Source organism: Chiloscyllium plagiosum, unplaced genomic scaffold, assembly GCF_037043375.1.
Source record: "Chiloscyllium plagiosum isolate Xiang-an unplaced genomic scaffold, Cpla_swu_hap1 HiC_scaffold_23, whole genome shotgun sequence".
Classification (NCBI taxonomy): domain Eukaryota; kingdom Metazoa; phylum Chordata; class Chondrichthyes; order Orectolobiformes; family Hemiscylliidae; genus Chiloscyllium; species Chiloscyllium plagiosum.
Window position 1 is genome coordinate 31,839,782 of NW_028270161.1, and position 24,421 is coordinate 31,864,202.

General features: G+C 37.8%; 2 protein-coding genes across 2 annotated transcripts in view; one reads left to right on the plus strand and one right to left on the minus strand.

Moving 5' to 3' along the window:
* The window catches only part of tubgcp6 (tubulin gamma complex component 6), a 63,093-nt gene extending 58,285 nt beyond the window's left edge, over positions 1-4,808 (plus strand). The window contains exons 25-26 of the mRNA XM_043713746.2: positions 213-412; positions 4,294-4,808. Coding sequence (XP_043569681.2) covers positions 213-412; positions 4,294-4,385 — 292 coding nt within the window. The 3' untranslated portion in view covers positions 4,386-4,808. The remainder of the gene's footprint in view (positions 1-212; positions 413-4,293) is intronic.
* Positions 4,809-6,376: 1,568 nt separating this feature from the next.
* angptl5 (angiopoietin like 5) lies at positions 6,377-24,218 on the minus strand. Its single transcript, XM_043713202.2, has 7 exons — positions 21,708-24,218; positions 18,772-18,859; positions 14,353-14,401; positions 9,578-9,669; positions 8,563-8,680; positions 7,454-7,639; positions 6,377-6,731 (listed from the first exon to the last, which is right to left on the minus strand). Exons 2-7 carry the CDS (start codon positions 18,853-18,855, stop codon positions 6,433-6,435), a joined length of 828 nt encoding a protein of 275 aa, XP_043569137.1. The 5' UTR covers positions 18,856-18,859; positions 21,708-24,218; the 3' UTR covers positions 6,377-6,432.
* Between the last annotated feature and the right edge of the window lie 203 nt (positions 24,219-24,421).

A 24,421-nucleotide genomic window follows, 5' to 3' on the forward strand; every position in this document is an offset into this window, starting at 1 on the left:
AAAATGAGTTGCCTGCATGCCACATACTTGTACTTTGTAAGGGCCAAAAGTGGCTTTAGTGGCTCTAACTCTTATTCCATTACATCATAAAGCATACTTAAATCAAATATTTTTATTTTTGGACTTAAAGCGATGTCTATTCACAGAAAATATGGCTTGTAGTTGATAATAAAAGCAAAATATTTGGAACTAATGTTCTTTTATTTTTATAGGGGATTATTAACCGAGAAAGCTGCTCCAGTGATGAATATCATACACAATATTTTCAGTCTGATTCTGAAATTCCGTAGTCAATTGATCTCTGAAGCCTGGCAGTATGATGCTGAAAAGCAAATGACAATACATCCCAACTTTACTGTGATGCAGCAATCCTACAAAACATTTAAACATTACTCACACTTCCTTTTCAAAGGTAGGGTATGCAGGTTCATCCATCAACAGTTCCATTTCCCTTTAAGTCAGATGTAACATTACTGATATTACTGATGAAAAATATTTTGTTAAATCTGTAAGTGAAACTGTACCTGCAAAAATAACAACTGTCATGTGTAAATTTTTAAAAAATACATTAGTGGGATGTGAGCATCGCTGGCTGGCCAGTATGTATTACCTGTCTCTAGTTGCTCTTGAGAGGGTAGTGTTGAGCTGCCATTTTGAACTGCTGTAATCCACCTGTTGTGGGTTGACCCATGATGCCATTCAAGAATAAATTCCAGGATCTTGATCCAGTAGTAGTAAGGAACAATGATGTATTTCCAAATCAGAATGGTGAGTGGCTTGCAGGAAACGTGCAGGTGGCGGCGTTCTTGTCCTTGTCCTTCTTGATGGAAGTGTTCATAGGTTTGGAAGGTGTTGGCTGAGGATCTTTTGAAGTTTTGCTGTGTAGAAATGCTCCTACTGTGCATCAGTGATGGAAGGAGTGGATGTTTGTGGATGTGATCAAACAAGTGGGATGTTTCGCCCTGTATGGTGTCAAGCTTCTTGTGTTGTTGGAGCATGCTTCCAGGTAATTGGGGAATATTCCACCACACTCCTGACTTGTGCCTTGCAGTTGATAACATGCTGAGGTGAGTTACTCTCCATAGGATTCCTAACCTCTGATGTGCTCTTGAAGTCTGTGTTTATGTGGTAGTTCCAGTAGAGTTTCTCAATGGTAACCCCAAGGATGTTATTAGTGGCTGATTCAGTGATGATAACACCGTTGAATGTGGAGAGGTGATAGTTACATTAGCTCTTACTGGTAATGGTCATGGTCTGGTGTTTATGTGATGTGAATGTTACTTGTGGCTTGTCTGCTCAAGCCTGGATATTGATTCGATCTTGTTGCATTTGATCATGGACTGCTTCAGTATCTGAGGAGTCACAAATGGTGCTGAACATTGTGCAATCATTGGCAAACGTCCCCACTTCCAACCTTATGATGAAGGGAAGGCCATTGATGAAGCAGCTGAAGATAGTTGGACCTAGGAACTCCTACAGCGTTTTCTTGGAACTGGGATGACTGACCTTCAGTAACCATTACTATCTCCCTACGTGCCAGGTATTACTCCAACCGATGGCAATACTCATGATAAACATTAATTCTAGTTTTGCTAGGGCACTTTGATGCCGCACTTGGTCGAATGCAACCTCGACGTTAAGGGCTGTTACTCCCACTTCACCTTTGCAGTTCAGCTCTTCTGTCCATGTTTGAACCAAGGTTGTAATGAAGTCAGGAGCTGAGTGACATGGTGGAACCCAACTGGGTGCCACTGAGCAGTTGCTGGTTGATAGCATTCTTGATGACACCTTCCATCACCTGACTGATGATTGAAAGTCGATTGATGGAGCATGTTATTGGCTAAGTTGGATTTCTTTTTATTAACTGGACATACCTGTTTTTCCAGGACATACCAATTTTCTAGATCATCAGGTGGATGCCAATACAGGTCGTTCTGCTATAATGTGCGTTTCGTTAATATGAATTTGCTATAACACGATTGACAAACTGGGGCAACGTTTCTATAGCGCAAACTTTTAAAGCGTTTTTTGGTTATTATGTGATTCTGGCTCCATTAGTTTAAATGGTGCTGCTATTACGTGATTTTCTTATAACATAGGATTGCACGAGAATGGAACTACCGCGTTATAGCAGAACTGACTGTATTGTAATTGTACTGGAAGGGCTTGGCTAAGTGAGCAGCTAGATCTGGAGCACAAGATTTCAGTACTATTGCTGGAATGTTGCCAGGGCCCATAATCTTTGCAGTATGCCGTGCCTTCAACTGTTTTGTTGATCTCATGGGGACCATTAGAGGAGGCTGTGATGGATCATCCACTTGGCACTTCTAACTGAAGATTGCTGCAGAAGCTTCGGTCTTATTTTTTTGCACTGATGTGTTGGGCTCTTCCATTGTTTCGGATGGGAATATTTGTGGAACCGCCTCATCCTGTGAATTCTTTGTTCACCACTATTCCCAAATGGATGTGGCAGGATTGCAGAGGTTGTGGGATCACTTAACTCTATCACTTGCTGCTTACATTGTTTGGCACACAAGTAGTCCTGTTTGGTAGTTTCACCAGGTTGTAGCTATATCTCGTGCTGCTGCTGGCATGCCCTCCTGCACTCTCTATTGAACCAGGATTGATACCTTGGTTTATGGTAATGGTTGAGTGTAGGATATACCAGGCCATGGCATTGAAGATTTTGCTGGAGTACAATTCTACTGCTGTTGATGGCCCACGGCACTCATGGATGTCCAGTCTTGAGTTGGTAAGTCTGTTTGAAGTCTGTCTCATTCGTATGGTGATAGTGCCACACAGCCCAATGGAGATTATTCCCGAGGTGAAGGGAGGACTTCATCTTCACAAGGACTGTGCATGGGTCACTCTTACTGAAACTGTCATGGACAGATGTCTGTGCAGGCAGTAGATTGGTAAGGATGAGGTCACATATGCTTTTCCTCTTGATTCCCTCACCCACCTGCCACAGATATAGTCGAGCAGCTAGGTCTTCTGGGACCCAAACAGCTTGATCAGTGGTGCTGCAGCTAATCTATTTATGGTGGTGGACATTGAAATCCCTCATCCAGAGTACATTTTGTGCCCCTACCACCCTTAGTGTTTCCTCCAAGAGTTGCTCAACATGGAGGAATACTGATTCATCGGCATCATTGTGCCCAAAAGTTGGTAGAATCACAAGTCAAATCCAAAACCAATTGTGGGACTACTTGTATTGCATGTATATTTGTTTTCTGTTCTTTGTAGATACATAACCATGATTTTTTTTTTAAATGATCAACATTGTCAAGATATTTGGAGCAGGAACCATTGTCATGACAATTAGTGGTTCTGTGACAGTGAATACAATAGATGCAATAGCATTATTTTTATATCTTCCATAACTTTTTGTGATGAGTTGGTATATTTTCAAAGCTATTCGTTTACTGAATTACATACTCTTTTTTTTTTAGAATAGATTAGATTACTTACAGTGTGGAAACAGGCCCTTCGGCCCAACATGTCCACACCGACCCTCCGAAGAGCAAACCCACCCAGGTGCATGCCCATTCCCCTACACCCACTCCTTCACCTAACACTACGGGCAATTTAGCATGGCCAATTCACCTAACCTGCACATTTTTGGACTGTGGGAGGAAACCGGAGCTCCCGGAGTAAACCCATGCAGACACTGAGAGAATGTGCAAACTCCACACAGACAACTGCTTGAGATGGAAATTGAACCCGGGTCTCTGGCGCTGTGAGACAGCAGTGCTAACCATTGTGCCACCCATAGTGTAATAACTTATTTGATTACAGCAAGCTAATTTGTAGATACTATCTGAAGTCAATTCCTGTATATGAAGTGTTGGAAGATCCAGTGTTCGTGTGATGTATTACTTTTGGAATCTTTTTCATTGTATGTCTGCCAGCCAGTGTCGAAGTTGCATTTGTGACTCTTAACCCAAGGTTGCTAGATCTTACATTTCCATAAATGTAAGATCTTTTTGTTTTTTAAAAATAATTATTAAGGGCTTCAACCTGTTCTAGTTAGAAAAGAACAATTTCACAGTTAAAAATCATACAACACCAGGTTATAGTCCAACAGGTTTATTTGGAAGTACTAGCTTTCAGAGCGCTCCAAAAGCTAGTGCTTCCAAATAAACCTGTTGGACTATAACCTGGTGTTGTGATTTTTAACTTTGTACACCCCAGCCCAACACCGGCATCTCCAAAGCATGACTACAATTTCACAATTTATCTACCAAAGAGTTTTCTGATTTCCTTAAACTGATTTTTTTTCTCTTTCTCCAGTTGTGACTAAACTCGTCAATCGGGGATATCAGCCACATCTTGAAGATTTCCTGTTGAGAATTAATTTCAATAATTATTATTTGGATGTTTAACTGTTACATGGCTCTCAAGTATTCATCTTTTATGTAACTGAAAGTCAAGTTTAAATTAAAATCAATCTAATTTGAAGTAAATTATTAATGCCTGTTAAATTTCAATTATTAGCAATTTTAAAATTCTGCATTGTCTATTTGTATTCATGTAGATATTTGTATATCTGTGCCATATTAAAAAAATCAGTGTTACAGACAACTTTATGCTATAGTTATGCTTATACAAGAATGTTTAATATTTTACTGTTCAGCATTTGTATGTACTCTAAAGTGGATGAAACACTATGCTCTCATTTAATGGTCAGCGATGTTTACAATTAAAACAGTGTCTTTTGAGGCTGCATTTCTTCACATGAGCTTAAATCTTTGTCATGTTGAATACTTGTAAAATAAAAAGGGCATCACACCCCAAACCGTAATGGATCCATTGCCCAATCAATTTTGGATTTGTTTGGATCAGAGAAACTCTTGTTTATGAAATCAACTAATTGCAGACTTGTGCACAAAGTGTGGCTTAATCGTCATAAAATAGACTTTAATTAGTTTATGCACCAAACAGAATTTAATTGTAACCAATTTGCCTTTGCTTCACTTAAATGAACAAAAATAGATTCTACAAAGAATCTTTAAAATTTGCATTCTTTAGATAAGCACCATTTCAAACTTCTTAAGGAAATCCAACCAGTTCCAAATGTTTCCTAGAGTTGGATTTAACACTCCTCTGCTGACTAGTTTGAAGGTCTTGGGCAATGTTAAATCCAGTAGGATGTTTGCCCACTGCCCACCTATCTGTCAACTGTCATAGTTATCAATTGTGTTGTGCAGCCAGCCTACCAGTGCCAATGTTGGTTCTTAAATGAGAAAGTAATGCACATTTGGATGCTTTCTCTGCCAGTGTTGGCATTTAACCACTTCACCATTTAATATGCAGGTTTCCATGTCCTTTCAGGTGTAGACATCATGGGTTTCAAAGGTGTTGTCGAAGGAGCCTTGGTGCGTTGCTACAGTGCATCATGTAGATGCTACTCACTGCTGTCACAATGTCGGGTGATGGAAGGAATGAGTGTTTAATGTTGTGGTTGTCGTGTTAACTGAGAGAGCTGTTTTTTCCTGGATCAAATGGGATTCTTGAGTGTTGTTGGAACTACACTCATCCAGGCCATTCCTCACTATACCTGGCAGACCAGTGGACAACTTCAGAGACAGGATGTGAGTTACTCACTACACAATTCAGATCCCCTGACTTGCTTTTGTAACCACAGTATTTATATGTTTGATTGGTCATACCATTGAATGTCATGAGGAGATAGTTGCCCACCCCTTACTGTAGCACTACAGACGTGCAGTTGCTCAAGAAAAAGAGTAGAAAAGTACCTTGAAAAATATTATCACTTCCACTCCTGCATCTGTCATATAATTTTACCAAAACAGGTTCAGTTTATACCCACCTTGGAGCTATCGTTGACAAATCTAAATCAAATGGAGGAGAGATGAGAATAATTTGTACTCAAACCAGAATTCATGATCTGATTTCTGTATCACTTTATTTTTGAGAAAGTACTGATATTCGCAACTGTTAGCCACAGTTGTTCTTATTTGATCACCAAATTATATCTGTGAGATTATGCAACAAAATACAAACATTAAAGCAAAACATTGCAGATACTAGATATTAAAAAAAACACAATTTTGGAAATGCCCAACAGATCAAATAAGATGTGTAAAAACACAGTTAACGTTTCAGGTTGATGACCTATATTCAGAACTTTCGATGAAAAGCCACTAAGCTGAACCATTAACGTTTATTTCTTCATAGATGTTGCCCTACCTGCTGAGTATTGCAGCATTTCCTCTCTTGTTTATCAAGTGTTTTGATTTATTGTAAAACAAGTTAAATTGCACATTTTTAATATTGAGTAAGTTTACAATGTTTATTTGTAACAGTTTTTAATCTGCTTAGGTAGCAAGAATTAGATAAAAGTTGTGACATATTGAAAGATGTAAGTTTACTGTTTATATTAGTCTTACACTAGTTGTATTAACAAACTTACACTGATTGAACTTTTAACTGACTGACTTGGAATGAATATGGTACCTCTTTCCAAGTTTTCCAGTGTATTCCAGACAACCAGCCAATGTTATTATCTTTTGAATGCCAGTCTCCATTTAAATCTGCCATTCCACATTGACTGAACCACCATCCACTACCAAACATAGCACTGCAACTTTCAATTGCAGTGTCACCAAAGATGCAGGGTTTGCAATCATCATTATCCTGGTCATAAGTACTGAACATATGACTATTTTGGTCATCTTCTGGGGGTCCTGGTCCTCTGAAAGCATCACCTGAGCCCAAAAACAAGTGATATTGCTGTCAACCTTTATGCAGTCATTGACATCTCCACTCCTGTAGTGTAATAATGACTATCACAAGGATTACATTTAAAACAAATAAAATTATTGGATATTTAAAATTGCTTTTGTAGCAAGAATGAAGCATAACCACTTGGAATCTGTGGGTTTCTTCTTAAAACCCAACTTGATTCCAGAACAGTGCACTAGTTTACATTATTTAGCTTGTAGAAATATAAAGCATATTTTTCCTTTGTAATTTTGTAAGAAATTTGGCTAGCCAGCATTCCAAGAATTGATGCTTTATAAAAAGAATAGTTAAGAACTTTATGATATTACCAATATTTCCACTGAATAGATAGCACTCTGGAATTGGCCTTTTCAAATAGTTGCAAATAATACATTTGTGCCAATGTCATCATTTCCTCAGGATATCCCATAGCACTTCAAAACCCATTTAGGAACTTGTAATGTCACTTGTTGCTTGAAAATCATGGTGCTATCATGATGAAATATTTTGATGTTTACTGAGGGGAAATGATGACTGGGTCTACAGCTCTGAATTTTACCATGTGATTTGCTATAGTTCATGCTCGAGGTAACACCTCTAATAGGCCTTTGAGGTACCAAGGGAGTATCAGCATAGATCAAGTGCTTAAGTTCTAAACTGGGAAATGAATCCACAATCTTCTATGACAAAACAAATATGTTTCTACCTGCATTTCCTGAGTAATTTCCCAGATGAAGTCTGTAAAATTCTGTTTCACTGTCAATCCAGAATTCAGAATATTCTGCATGTGCACTGTTGTCTTCAAAGTCTTTTAATTCTACACGAAGTTTAAATTTCTTATTTGCCTGGTTAGTCAGTAAGTAAATGTTTTCCAATCCCAGCCAATGTTCACCTTTATAAATGAAGAAACTCCAAAATGTTACACAGAAAACATTTTTTAATGCATTTTTATAATGGGTTTTTGACATTTCATAGAAATGATGGGGAGTTCTGCAAGTTATGAAATGATATGCAAAGGAAATGAGTTTTTTTTTCTGATCTAGTCTCCAGTGAAACTATTTCAGACCCTATAAGATTTTTATTTCTATTAATTGCAAAATCAGCATATCTTCCCTCTGGTTCACATCTGGCTATTGTTGCAGTTATATTAATTTAAGACCTTTTTCATCGTTGCATCAACAGTAGTGTGCAGAAAGTCATCTGCCTTGTGCAGAAGTGATTTTGTGATGTTTTAAAGATTTGTGCAAAATCAAGTTTATCTTGTACATTAGTAGCCTATAAGTCTTCCTCTTGGAAATATGTAGGACTGGAAACAAAGACAAGCTATGTGTATAGAGTAGGATAAGGTGCAAGAGGTGGAAAAAGCTGTTAGTTGGAGGACATGTTCCAACTTGTAAGTTTGTCAGGTGGCATGAGTATTTGAGTTTGATGGTAGATGACATCTCACTAAAATGTTGTTCAATCCCCCTTGGATAGCAACTCCTTGCATGTCCTTCAACTTCTTTCCCAAGATCGTTGCAGTTTAAGAGCCTATGTTGGTGACCTTTGTCGTTCATAAAATATTTAATCAAAATCTACCCCTTCCCCTCCCATGAGAATTGGTAGGGGCTGTACAGTTAGTAAAAGCTATGGAGATTTGACAAGGAGAATGTCATGGAAAGATCCATACACAAGGATGACGATGAAATATCAGGTGATAGGTAGCAAAACTGAGATGAGCTGAAAGTTCTAGCAGGTAATAGAAAGACAGTCATGTGACCATTAGAACAGTGAACCTGAGAAGTAGTAACTATTCCAGAAGTTGAGAATACTTACAGCTAGGATGTCCAAATCCTTTCTTGTACTCAGCCCAACCTTTTTGAAAATTCAGGGAATCTAAACCATTTCTAATCTGGAATATGGTCCAACCCCCATCCTTCATGTCACAAAATACCTATAACATATTACAACAATATAAATTCTACAATATGTCGTAGGAGAAATGTCCCAAGAATTACCTTCAGTGTCTCTTCAAAATAGAATCCGTATATAAACCAGATTTAAGCATCATTAACTCATAGACGTAAATGAGATGATAAGCCCTGAATGGTTATTGATGAATAATTAAGATAAAATATAAAATACTTGTTTGATATCTTTGAATACTTTGCAAATTCTTGTCAGTGTTAAAATCAGTTTCTCAACAGTTTTCTGTTGTATTTAAATCAAAAGCAAACAACATTAAGAGAGACTTTTATGGTTTAACTAGCTTTGACACCTAAAAACATTTCAAATCAACAATACCATTAACAAAACCTACATAATGTTTTCAGTTTGTTTCAGATCATGTCATTATCAAAGCAACATTTTTAAATAAACCATTCCACTTGGGGGAAAAAAAATCTGTATAACTAGATATCCCAGACAGCTCTGAAGTATGTAGATATCTGGAAACCTGCTCCATTGTGGGTGTTAGCTCTATGATTGGGAGGTTTGTCAATTAAATTTACTTCCCTTCTAAACTTAGCATTTTAATTTACATTAGGGTGAGTAGACAGCTTTCAATTTATCTGTCAAATAACTTTAATCATAGAAACAAATTCATGATCTCATTTATGATCTAGTTGATCCAGGGTGAATAGTTTCCATTTTACAATTTTTTTTCAAAGTCAATCTGCATTGTGTTCTGATTTTGGAAAATCTGGTTTGAACTGTATAAATAATTAGCCTGAAAAAAAAAGGAACAGTTTTCAGATACACTAGGAAACAATGAAATGCATCGGTATTGCCAGATCACTATCTTAAACATTAATATCTAAATTAAATCACATTGATAACAATTATTAAATACCTTAAATGGCTTGGATGTTCTTACTGGCTGAATCATATATACACCATTTGAAGCTTTGGGAACTAGTTCCTTGATATGTGTACAATCAATTCCTTCAAAATAAGATTTGGAGATTTTTAAAGTTCAACTATTGTGATCAGGTCTGTGAAGAATATTTTCAATAGAAAATTTACTATGCTAAATTTGATACAGATCATGGTCGAGCACCATACAAGTTATGGTAAAGAAAAATGTCATTGTACACCATATATAAATTACAAGATGTCTTCAGTTTTAAAGAAAAACTTATTTTTAAGATGCAATGTTACATCAGTGTTTTCAGCAGAGTTTGTACTTACAACATAGTCATAGCAGTTAACAGCACAGAAGAAGACGCATTGAAGCAGTGCCAGTCAAAAACAACCACCTTTGTATTATAAGCCCATTTTCCAGCAAGGGGGTAATTGGCCCATAACCCTATATGCCCCGGCATCAAGGAAAACAGATCTTTAAAAAGCACAAAGTAGAGATGTGAAATGTTTTATTCTCTAATTTCCTTTCCTCTGTCCCTAAATGTTGTGCCTTTTGCATCATTCCACAAATATCATCTCTCTTATCTTTTACCAACAATTGGCGATTCTTCACCTATGAGGTTACATGAGTGAATTGCCCAAGAACAGTGCATTGCAGCTGTTCTTATCGGCATTTGATGGGAACATTTTCCATCCAGCCAGGGTGCTCAGGTGCATTGTTCTATACTAGCAACAGCTAGAATCAGATAATTCAGCACTGACACCAGAGCAATCCTTTGTCTCTCCAGTTAATATTCCAGCATTACATCATGTTACCCACATGTACTCACATATATAAAATGTACTCCAATAGTTTGATAAAAGATTACAACGATGTATCAAAAGAAGCTTTCCTAATCACTATTCAGCTGTTTATGGATTTATTTTACAAAAACAGGAAAGGTGTTGCATGCATTTCACAGTTTAAATTACTTACAGGGCGAAAACAGGCCCTTTGGCACAACAAGTCCACACCGACTCTCCAAAGAGCAACCCACCCAGACCCATTCCCCTACATTTACCCATTCACCTAACACTACGGGCAATTTAGCATAGCCAATTCACCAATTCTTTGGACTGTGGGAGGAAACTGGAGCAAACCCATGCAGACACAGGGAAAATGTGCAAACTTCACAGACAGTTGCCCAAGGTGGGAATTGAACCCAGGTCTCTGGTACTGTGAGGCAGCAGTGATAACCACTGTGCTACCCTAAAGTTCATTCAAGTAGTACAAGTTTTTAAAATGTTCATCTATTTTTAGAATCCACCGATTCAGAGATGTTATTACATATCCCTGGTGAGTAGTAAAAGTTAATTTAAATGTAAGAAATAGGAACAGGTGTTGGCCATTCAGCCCATTGAACCTGCTCCATCATTCAATAAGGTCATGGATGATATGATTATAACCTGATCTCCATTTTCCATCCCAAGTGCCATAACCATTCACTCCTTTGCTGATCAAAAATCTCTCCAACTTAGCATTGAATATATTTAATTACCCAGCCTCCATATCTCAATGTGGAAGAGCATTCCAAATGTTAACAATCCTCCTCATCTTTGTCAAAATGAGTAATCACTTATTTTGAAACTCCACCCTCTAGCTGTCAATTCTACCATGGGAGGAAACAGCCTCCTCGCATCTAACCTGTCAACCCCTTTCAGAATCTTATGTTTGAAGACCAGCACTCATTCTTCTTAACTCCAATGTGTATAGGCTCAACTTGTTCAACCTCTCCTTGTAAGATAACCCTTTCATTCCCAGGAATCAGCCCAGTGAACCATCTCTAATCTGTTTCCAATGTAAGTATATTCTCTCCTTAAGAAAGAAGACAGGCTGTGCACAATACACCAGATGTAGTTTCACTAACGCTCTGAACCATTGTAACACGACTTCCTTGCTTTCATACTCTAGTACTCATTGCAGGAAAGGCCAATATTTCATTTGCCTTGTTAATTTCTTGCTTTACTTGGGAGCTAACTTTTTTTTTGATTTGTGTACAAGCATTCTTCCAGCTAAAGTAGACAACATCACATTTTTACATATTATACTGCATTTGCCAAATGTCTACTCACTCACATAACCTATCTTTATATCTCTATTCAGACTCTTTGTATCCTCCTCACATATTGCTTTCTGGCTTATCTTTGTATCATCAGCAAACTTTGCTCCATGAGAATTTGTTCCTGCATGCAAATCACAGATTAGTAATAGTTGTCGTCACAACATTGATTCCTACGGTACTTGGCAAGTTATAGTTTGTCAACCTTAAAATTACTAATTTGTCCCAATTTCCATTTCTTCTTAAATCCTTTATCCATGCTAATATAACTTGTTTTGTACAGTGACTTTTTAAGTGACACCTTATTTAAATCATTTTAAAAATCCAAATACACAGTCTGTTGCTTCAGTACTGAGTAGGAAAATGGTAAATAGAATCCAATTTGGGAAGTAAGAGTTAGTGTGAGGTCAGACAGGGAAATACACAATGAATGGCATGATATTGATAATTGTAGAAAAACTTTGAAGTGAATGTCCACAGATCTCAAAAGGTAGAAGGATAGGTAGATGACAATAAGACAAGATTGAGTTACCTTGTTAGTACAGCATAGAATATAAGAATGGAAATGTTACGTTAGAGTTGTATAAAACACTTAGTAGCTGAAGGTAAATTACTTCATACAGTGCTGGTCACTAATGTAGGACAGATGTGATTGCACTGGCAAGGGTACAAAGGAGATTAATGAGGAAAGGTTAATGGAGTCCAACCCTTCTGCCCTTTCCTACCCCAACAGCAAATAGGGCTCCCCTTATCCACATCCAGAAGATCCTCAGCCACCATTTCTGCCACCACCAGCGAGATGCCACCACCAGATACACATTCCCTCCCCCCTCTGCTTCCCTTCCCTTGTGTGCCTTCCACAGGGACCATTCCCTCCGGGCCTACCTTGTTCACTCTTCCTATACTCTGAGCATCCCCCACAGCCCCATGGCACCTTACCCTGAAACCGCTGAAGGTGGAACATCTGCCCATTTACCTCCTCCCTCTTTAATATCCAAAGGTCCAAACATACCTTTCAGGTGAAGCAGCACTTTACCTGCATTTTTCACAATCTAGTCTATTGCATTCGCTGCCCACAATGTAGCCTCTACATTGGGGAAATGAAGCGCAGATTGTGTGACCACTTTGTAGAACATCTACGTTCTGCCTGCAAAAAAGACCCCTGAGCTTCCAGTTGCCTGCCACTTTAACACACCACCCTGTTCCCTGGCCAACATCTCTGTCTCAGGCTTGCTGCAGTGTTTCACCAAAGCTGTGCAGAAGATGCAAGAACAACATCTCATTTTCTGTTTGGGCACCCTGCAGCCCTCCAGACTCAATATCGAGTTCAATAATTTTAGGGCCTGAACTCTCCAATGTCCTAGCCCCGTCCACCACACACCCGCAGGCCTTGTTATCACATAGTCTGCCATTACACACTGCCTATTGTTAGCCATAACAGTCTCCATTAACAGCCAATCATCCTCCTACCCACATCATTATCCACTCGGTCCAACTGTTCTATCTCTATGGATCTATCCCCCCACCTATTGTTTACTTCTTACCCCCCCCCTCACCCTACCTTTTGCATATAAACTAACATTTTCCTAGCCACCATCAGTTCTGAGGGAGGGTCAGGGGATCTGAATTGTTAACTCTAATTTCTCTTCACAGATGCTGACAGAAATGCTGAGTTTTTCCAGCAACTTCTGTTTTTGTTTGAGATTAATGAGGATGTTGCTAGGAAGGGAGGATTTTAGCTATGAGAAAAGATTGCCCAGGTTGGATTTGTTTGCTTTGGAACAGGGGAGGTTTGAAAGGAGATTTAACTGAGATGTACAAAATTATGAAGTGCCTGGATACAGTGGATGGAAAGTTCAGTTTCCCTCAGTAGAGAGAAGAATGACCAGAACATAAGGTTAAAGGCAGTTGAGACCATTTTCATCCAGATGGTATGGATGACTGGAAGTCACTGCATGAAAGAATGGTAGTGACATTTTTAAAAAGTTGGATATGCACTTGAAGTGCTATAACCTATCGTCTCACTGACCAAGAAGTGGATTAAGTTGGAAAGCTCTCTTTTGACAATGGGATGAATGGCTTCCTTCTATGTCATTATTTTCTAAAAACATAATAAGAGATAAGATTATGAGCATTATAATTGAAGGTCAGAGAGTGTAAAATGCAAAGAAACACAGTCGGAGCTTAAAAAGTGTAAGATGTTAAAGCAATTGAGATATGGCACATAGCTGTCAATCATGTATTTTTACTGTAAGTCTACATACGTGAGAACTTACCAATAAAAATTGGTAATGAAACCTGTTATTACAGTTTATTGCTCTCTTTGTTTTTATGTATAGATTTATGAGACAGAGATGTTGGCCAGGGAACAGGATGGTGTGTTAAAGTGGCAGGCAACTGGAAGCTCAGGGGTCTTTTTTGCAGGCAGAACGTAGATGTTCTACAAAGCGGTCACACAACCAGAAAAGCAAAGAAATATTGTTAGAAAAAATTCTGAGCAGGTAGGTAGCTAGATGGTAATTTGTTTCTTCTGCTTTTAACTGCAAAACATTTCTTTAAACAAAACCTGTAGAGATCAGGAAGATTAAGATTTTGTTTATATAATGCATTTTTAACTATCTCTAAAACAAATGAGTTTTCAGTATGAGAAATTTTGCTTAAATACCTTCCACCTTGCATTCATCACTTGCGCAATCTTTAGGAGTTTGATGTTCCTAAAAGAAAATGGAATTGTTTAAAAAGAAGTCTGACATAGACACAAGTGTTTATCCTACTGTATTGATAACTAACATTGCAGTATTTAGGTAATCTGCACGTTTCTCATAATCAGATTATCTGAACTACAACAGAATAGGATAAAACATTAAGTAGGCTCATTGTCATGTGTGTGTGTGTGTGTTCAGAGAAAATGTCCAGAGCTAAAATGTTTAAACTGTCTTTTTTGGATAGTAACATTGCCTGTTTTGTTCTTCCAGGATTTGGCTGTTGTTTATTTTCTAGCTAATTTCATGCAGTTGCCGCCCTTTGTGACAGAACTTTAATCGGACCCTTACAATAGATGCACAGTACTCGACCATGAAATATCAAAATAGGTCTTAATTTTGAAGGGAAATGCATTGATCCTTCAATTAATATGAGTTTGAAGGGAATTTTATTTTATTCTTTATTATATTATTCTTTAGAATATAATAAAATTCCCTTCAAACTCATATTAGTGCAACAACTGTCAATGGAGAGTTTTGAAGCAAGGATATTTAGGACTGAGTTTTGACTCTACCACTTGGGTGTTAATGACAGCCTAGGAGGAGCAAAAAAAACTTGGAGAACCTGAAAGGGAAGATTATACAAGAAGAAAGTACTCTAGGTGCTGACATTTTCAGAACCCACGGTTCCCCATGTATGATCGTCCGTGTGAGATGCTTTCTCAGCCTTAGCATGCTGACTGTGCGCAAATATGACATTAGTGCTCAGGTAAAGTAACTGAAAAATGCTTAGATGACTCTTGTGTGAAGGTACAGATCTGACTAAAGCACAAGCAATTACTGTGATGCTACTTAACTCACAATGTTGAAGCAAATTGCCTTCCTACATCTCTCTGTTGTATAAGGTTCTGAAAAAGTTATTTAAGGGTGCACTAAGCTTCACCAAATCTGACTATAACATACTGACTTGAGTGGGGAAAATACAGAAAACACTTCAGGATATTGAAGAGGACAGACCTGTTGTGCTATGTTTCCCAACAGTCTTTCCCAATGCTTATCCCACTAAGGTAACCTGTATCTAATTGCTATCTTGCAGTAAACTACATCTTGTTGAAGATAAGAGCTTCTTCTCATCAGATTACCCAGTGATTTTCCTCTGACATTTTAGATCAAGTAAGCCCTGTAGATCTGGTCAGAGAAAGAGATTGTTGGCACCTATTTACCTAACTGGCTACAGATGGCATCACATATTCATACAACACTCTAATGTGGCTATGTGCATTGGTATGGAATGGCTGTGTCTGTGAAATTTAAGAGCTGGATTTTCATTCAGTTCATTAAACAGGACTCCAAGTTTTTAACCACTGGACTATGTGAAACATTCTAGTTGCTGCTCATCATTATTAGTTCAAGCTTTAAAAGATAATAAACTTTTCTGGTCGTCTTTTTGTTTCCCTTACTCTCTAATATGATCACTAGCCCAGGACTTGATCATTGTATCATAGGCAAAGGTAAAGTTGCCGGAGTCCGACTGGACCATAGGGTTGCTCTCTGGTGGTGGTTTAACCTGGATACTGACTTCTCCATCTCCTGATGCTGCCTGGCTTGCTGTGTTCTTCCAGCCTCCTGCGTGTCTACCTTGGATTTCATCATCTGCAGTTTATTTTTTGTCTCTGTCCAAAAGACTGCACTTGTATCCATACTAAGGGCTTGCATTTACTTTACTTTATGTTGGCAAAGGTTTCATGAATCATATTGCAGAATTCTGCAAACTCTGATTGAATTTATCCTTTTGTTGCTTTTGTGTCTTCTGAAATGAAAATTGGGAATGTTCCATAGGTAAAGAAGCTTTAAATGCAGATGAGACTTTTAATACATACTTGATTTTATATTAATTATGGGGATTTTATTTATACTAAACAGTGGTTAGCACTGCTGCCTCACAGCATTAGGGATCCGGGTTCGAATCCTGCCTTGGGTGACTGTGTGGAGCTTGCACATTCTCCCAGTGTCTGTGTGGGTTTCCTCCGGGTGCTCCGGTTTTCTCCCATAGTCCAAAGATGTGCAGGTTCGGTGAATTGGCCATGCTAAATTGCCCGCAGTGTTAGGTGCATTAGTCAGGGGGTGAATTTAGAGGAATGGATCTGGGTGGCTCTTCAGAGGGTCGGTATAGACTTGTTGGGCCAAAGGGCCTGTTTCCACACTGTAGGGAATCTAATCATCTAATCTAATCAAACTTTGGAATGCAGGCTGTGATAAACCTAGCTAAAAGTGAATTTGCCAAAGCCCCAGTCACCTTCCTGGGCCATGTTATGAGACATGGACAAATGGCCCCACATGATGCAAAAACAAAAATAATTGGGGAATTTCTCACATCGTCAATGAGAAAGGCAGTACTACGGTTCCTGGCATTGAGTGGATTTTACCAAAAGTTTGTGCCGAACTTTAGCAGTGTGGCTGCTCCACTTATCATATTGTTACAAAATGGCAAGAAGTTTCAGTGGACAGCAAACTGTTAAAAGACATTTGAAAGCCTAAAAACTGTGTTAACCACTGCCCCAGTATTAACCACCCTGGATTACATGAAGCTTTCAAGGTGGCTATCAATGAGAGTGATGTGGGTGTTGGTGCAGTGCTCCTGCAGGAGGATGACGAAGGAATAGAAAGACCCATCAAGTATTTCTCTGGACAGTTGAACGTTCATCAACAGAAATGCTCAATGGTTGAGAGAGAAATTTAAATTTGGTGTTGGCATGATAACATTTCAGTGTTTGTATTACAAGCAATGCATCTGAGACAATCGTATACACTGATCATAACCCATTGACATTTGTGGAAAAATTTACGGACAGAAATGCCAGACTGTTGTTGCAGTCATTCAATTTGACAATTGTGCATGTAGCAGGTCGCGAAAATGTGATTGCCGATGGGTTATCGAGGATCAAATGAGATACAGGAGAGTTTGGTGGCGAGTATGCCAGAGCCTGAATTTGCATGTGGTTGTGCATTTTTGTTTGTTTACAGTTAGTATAGAGTATATGTGTGTTTGGACTACTAACTGGGTTTTTGAAGGGTTTTAAAAATTAAGCCATCTTTTGATATTGATGGTCCAGTTTTTTAGAGAGGGAAGGTGTCACAAAGCTGGTCCCTTTTTTCTAAAAGCTATTCCTTTTCTCAAGGATACTGTGTCCTTGATTTTTTTGAGAGGGATCATAAACTGTTCTCGGTGCCAATTAGGCTTGTTTGGTACAGAGATTAAAGAGTATTAAGAGGCTTTTGTGTTTACATGTAAAAAGATGAGACCTCAGGCAAAAGTGGTCATATTTTAGAAGTGACCTGTATAATGAAAGGGGAGTGGTCAGCTCTCTAGCTGAGCAGTTCAGTTCGGGCCAAAACAAGTTAGCTGTATGGAAACAAACTCTCTCTCTCTCCTGTCCTTCTAACTTCAACCTTTATGCATCTATTCCTTTTTTTGTACTGTGTTTTAGGGGTGTTTGCTTATTGGGACTGTTGCTTATTGGGACTGCATATTCAGAACAGCATAATTAAGTCTAGTTTGGATAGACTGAGCTGTGTAGGAATTCTTTATTCTGTTCTTTGTGTTTAATTGTGTAATTTTGTGAATACATTTTTGTCAGTTTTAAAAACGGGTAGTCAACCTCGCTAACTTACTTCGGGTAATTTTCACTGTATATTTAGTGAAACAAATTGCAAAGTTATGGTCTGGTCTGCCTGCTTAAGAATGTTTTGTGTGGGCTGGCCTAGTCCATAACAATATTCAGTTCAGTAGCCATCAAGCAGATGCTGTGCCATTCTGTAACAAACCTTTTAAAAATAGAATCAGAATTTTGCAGTGGAAAAGGTTATCGACCCATCATGCCTGCACTCGCTCCCGAAACAGCTACCTTGTTAGTGCCATTTTCCAGACCTTCTCTGTAGCCCTGTAAATTATCTTGGACATTGCTTTGCATTTTTCTGATATCCTACCCCATCCCTCAGTGCTTGGGTTAATGCACACAAGAAGCCAATTCCAATATTTGACCTACCTTTGCAAAGTTCTTAAAAATCAGATTAGTACAAAAGGAAAGGTGGAATCATATTGTCACTACAAAGCAACTATATAATTAATCTTAGTCTGTAATATTTACTCTATCTAAATATATTACCCACATTTAGTAGCTCTATTCCATAATTTCACTAATGCTCCAATTTTCTTCCAAATTTTATCAAATTATTTGGTTTAAAAATCACTGATCTACTAATAAACTATTCTAACTTTTATCAGTTTGATGTTATTTAAATAGATTATTCACTTACTTAAAAAAGAACAATACTTCAAATGAATGAGTGCAATCAACTGCCAGAACACTTGGAATTCTTACCCTGGAGTAAACTGATTGGAAGTAAGGACTCAGGAATATTGCAATGTTTAGGAAGATGGCTTCTGGCTGCATCAACGGGTACATTGTTCTTTGTTGACGCACAATAAGAAAACATAATTAGTTGTCAGATAGAGCAAAGTATTTGAGCACCACTTCAAAAATGCTTTGTTAGTTCAAAGCTAAGCACACCATTTCTGAATAGAAGCATACAAGCATGCAAAATGGTATTAGAGAAACAAGATTCCTAGTGGTTTTCTTCAAAGTTTAAAGATTTATTTCCTTCTTTGGCCAGGATCAACTGAATTAACTTCCTTACTTTCTAAGAGTAATAGAGATCTGTCTCAAAGCTTAAAATGTAACTTCTACACTACTATGTCCAAAAGTAGTTTGGTAATGGGAAACTGACTCTTCAAAGGCAATTTAGTTGCATTGTTACAGAGAACATTATGTCTGTTCCAAGATAGAGACTTAACTCAATGGTAGCATAATGTTCTCTGAAACAAGATTTTACATTCAGTCCCTATTCCGGAGTTAGGAGCTTGTAATTGTGGTTGGTGTTTCAGTGCAGTACTGAAAGAATGTCAGAGCTTCAGCAATTTGGCTGAATTTTTAAAGTGAGGTCTTTTATGTTCTCACAGGTGGTTGTAATATTATAAAGTTATGTCGTTACTGGATGATCTTTGCAAACATATTGGTATCTAGACAGAATGGGAAGCTAGCCTTGAGTAATATAGAGAGAGGGAAGAATTTCTCCACAGAACAAAAGAAAACGTGTTGCCAGTTGTTTTGCTATGAAGAAAGTTTAAACGTAGTCAGGGTAGAAGTTTGATTTCTGTGCTGCAATAAATTTCACTAAAACTAATTTCCCTGTAAGTCAATTCTTAGAGTATATGTCACTCCTTTTTTAACTACTTGTTGCATTCGTAAGTTCATTTAGTTAGCTACTAATTACAAGAAGTCCAAACCCATTCCTTTCTGCTTTTGTAATTTATTTTTCAAAAAATCGTTAAAATCTACTAAATTAGAGCTACTTGTTTACCGACTCGATTATAGATACTTTTACTCAACCTGTTCAGGGATGTTGTGACACATCTCTACAGCAAGTAGAACTTGAACCCAGATCTCCTTGCCCAGAGCTAGAAAGACTATCACTGCACCACAAGAACGAATCAACTTAACCATATCCTTTAAAATTTCAGTCTATTTGTGAAATGAGATCTACCACTGTGTTGACTGATCTTTAATCACTCTTGTAACTATAGTCTCAGTTAAAAATGTTAATAACCTTCTTGCACTCAGTCCTAGAAATGGATATTTTAACCTAAAATGAATTAATCTAAGAGCCCCATGAGATAATCAAGTTCCACACAAAGTTTCCATGTCACATATAAATGAGCTGCCAGAGATGTTTTAAAATGTTGGGCTTGGAGAGAATTTCTGACTGTTACAAAAATACTTTGGCACCATTTTTGACATTTTTCAATTATCAGCAACTCTCTCTGGAGTTAAGGTTCTGCAGGCTTCGCTCATACTTCTTCGACAAGATTAGGGAGAACGTGCATGCAACTCAATATATGCTCCAGCTGACCAAGTTCCTTCATAAAAATGGGATTAGTTAAATGAATAGGGTATCAATATTTTTCAGGAGCTTCATCTATTCACCCAAACATCAACCTACCAATTTAGAATTGTAACTATTTAAAGTGCTCATTTACTTCAAGAAAATCAAATCTGATTATGCATCAGTCAATATAATCCAACAAATTGTAAACCAAGAGACTGTCAGCAACATCACTGATACCAAAATAATGCATTTAAACTTGGTTTCATCTTATATTAACCCTATAGTTTAAAGCTTAGAATTAAAAGATTACAAATAGACTGGCATTTTCTCTTCTGAGGTCAGAGGAGCTTGCTTTCTCGGTTGGGCCATACATTGTTTACTTTAGTTTTTAATTTATCCATAATCAACCATAATAATACTTTTAAGCTTTCCAAATCCAAAACACCAGTTTATTAGTCTTGACACAATAGATTTGAGAAAATAAGTTTTTGCTGTGGTCTTGGATAACTTGTAAGCAACCGGTACAAGTCTGTATCGCGAGATTATGGCATGTATATGCTTGTGGATGATATTTTAAGCAGAATTTGGATGAAATCAAATAAAGGAAGCAAAAGAAAGATAGGGGCTAAGTTCAACTTGCTAGTCTGTTCATTCTTCTGCAGCAACATCTGATGTAATCTTTGTATGGGTTGCTTATCTGTTAATTTGACTCTGATGAACCCTAATTATTTGATTTCATGTTTAAAATTCACTTGAAATGCCGACTGTCTCTGTCTATAATCTTACAAAATCATTTCAAACAAAACAAGTTGCAGTTTTATTTTTATTAAATCCAAACTTACACTTAGCCGAATAGAATGGAAATTTCTTTAGTCTATTGGAAGATATAATACAAGATGCTTAGCAGACTCACTGTAGAGATGCATCAAGTATTATTCTGAAATTATATTTGAAGCCCTATGCTGTAAAATAGTCTGCGCAATAGCTGCTAGTCATGGGTTCTATATCCTGGTGACTTGGTCATTAGCATATCCCTCTCAAAGTAATATAACACAAGAGACCTTTCTCATTCTTAAGTGATACAGAAATTACTAATTGAGCATTTAATCTAAAGTCCACAAAGGTCACTACTATAGTTATGAAAATAGACAATGTTTATTTTCTGCATTGAAAACAATGAACATTAACATAGCTTGGTGTTTACTTGACCTTTCAATTACATTTCAATCCATACAATTAAATGGGTGTCAAGATATACTGAGAACAACAAAATAAGTTGAAGCACTACAAACTCTAATAATTTACAAAATATATCGTGGATTCAGTGTTGTTGCAGACTCCCAAGGATATAATCATAAATTTTTTCACTCACGCTTGGCTTGAAGAGAAAGCTTAAACCAGAAGATAATTTATTTGTTTTGCATCATCTCCAGCTTCACTCAAGCATAGAATTAGGAGACTCCAGTCTGTTGAAATTAACACTTGTAGAAGAATGACTGAGGCTCCTACCCATCACAGGAGAATACAATTGTCTCTTTAATCATCGTGAAGCTGGAAACTGATACAATCGTTCTTGGTACATCTATGCCCAGCCTTTAAAATCTCAATGAAAGGAACATTGTGATTTCAAACCAACTGAGCGCAGCAGAGGGACATCAATCAAATCCTGGGTCCTACCTACTGTACTGAATGGTGGAGCACTCCACACGAAAGGACCAATTATACTGTTAAGCTTTATTCTTGACATCCATCCTGAATTCTGGTGATTTTTGTAACATGCTTCATGTTGTCCCAGTCACATTTTATTAGTCACATACGAAGAAGGTTCAGCCTTCTCCAGAACATAAAATGCTTTACATTATATACATGCATTGCATCAGGCAATATTACACAGGTTCTCAGAAACTATCCTACCATTCAATGTCATATTCCTGTCAAATATACTTCCAGACTGTTAAAATTTTATCTAAATAATTCCAAATTAATACTTTCAATCATTAACTCCATTACTTCTGACTCTTGCTTTGCTTATTGCAGTATATTCTAATTTTTAAAAATTCATTCACAGGATAAGGGCCTCACTGGCTAAGCCAGCATTTATTGCACATCCCTAGTTGTCCAGAGGACAGTTAAGAGTTAACTACATTGCTGTGTGTCTGGAGTTTCATGTCGGCCAGACCAGGGAATGTTGGCAATTTCTTTCCTTAAAGCACAACAATAAACCAGAGGAGATTTTTCTGACAATCAACAATGGCCATCATTAATCGAGACTGTTTTATTGAATTCAAATTTCACCATCTGCTCTGATAGGATTCAAACCCAGGTCCCCAGAACATTACCTGAGTATCTGGATTAACAGTCCAGCAATAATATGTCACCTCTCTTTAATCTTTAAACAGAATAAGTAAAATAACTTCATCTGGCAATGTATCAACATTTTTAACAAGTTGACTCAATTTCTTTGACCTTCAAATTTGTAGAAAGCAGAGAAGTTCTGCATAGAATGAAACCTGAAAAAGTGCATGAATGTGGAAAGTACAGGAATTGAAATTCATAAACTCAAGTATGTGGAATAAATTGCGTGAATTTTGATTATAGTCTCAATTACTGTATCAAAGTAGAGCACTTTCAGTTGTAACTTATAATATTTTCCTTTTGAAAGAAAAGCAATTTGAAAACAGACCTTTTATTGTTCTCTTATTTCTCTCCTATTGGTGTCTCAGTGCATAATTTTCCAATGGGATCCACTTCTGCTCCCTTGAATCAAACTGCTGACCATCCTTCTTCCCTTCACAATCCAAACACTAGCAGATGATTGTCACCAATTTCTTCACAGTTCACAATCTCTCCTCATCATCCTACCACCACTGCCTTTTCGCCAACCCATGCTTGATAATCACTGTCATTGCGAAATACCACTATCATCAACGACCTTGGAAATATCACAAAAGCAAAACACTGTAGGTGCTTAAATTAAAAAACAGAATTATTTGAGCATGTGCAACAAGTTTGGCAACCTCTATTCCAAGAAAAACTGAGTTAACACTTCAGGTTAATGGCCTTTCACCAGAATACCACAAAAAAAAATTGCTGCCATTCTATTCTGCACATCTTTCCCACAGCTCTATGTTTCGAATTTCTCTCATGTTAATCATCCTGACCATAGCAGTGAAAGGGCTGCAACAAAAGTACAAATTTCACAGATTTGCCAGAAGCCATCATAAGCCATCCTTCCTCATTTTTCTCAACCTGTCCACAAACTTTGCCTAAGTCAACCACACATGGAGGTATTCTGATGCCTCTCTGTTGTCCAGCTAGGTAAGTCTTTTCTTTCCCATCTCTACACCATCACCTGTGGTGTCTTCCAAGGTGCTATCCTTGGCTCCCTATTCTCCACCCATACATTACTACACCCCAAAGACATACAAGGTCCTGAGGAGTCTTGACAGGATAGAGAAGATATTGCTTTTCATGGGAGAATTTAGAACTATGGATTACCTAATTAAAACCAGGGGTCACCTATAAAGAAATGAAGCTTTCTTTCCCCCCTCTGAGGGGCTTTGGAATGCTCTCCTGAAAAGGTGACTGAAGGTAAGCCCTTGGATACTTTGAAGAGAGAGGTAACACATTCTTGTTATGTAAAGGATGAGGAGGTTATCAGGGTTAGACAGGAATGTAGATTTTAGATTGCAGATCAGCTATGATCTTATTGAATGGCAGAGCAGGCTCAAAGGGCTGATTGGTCTATGTCTGCTCCTAATTCCTTGGTATGTCAGCGTCAACATCTACTTAAGCATAACTGGTGTACTTGCGTCGTGCCGCATGTGTCAGGCTATGGCTAGCAACTTCAGCTGAATTGGTGTCATCTAAGCTCAAGTTCAAGGCCACTGACAGTATCACTTAAGTTAATATAATATAATATCGGGAGAATATTGCATTGTCCAAGATGCCATATTTCAGCTGAGATAACCCCTCTCTTTTTTGGCTGTATCCAGAAGAATACATTACAAACATTCATCTGTCAAAGAATACCATGAAAATACAGATTGGCTGAAGCTTCTTCTTCTGTCACAACAGTGATTACAC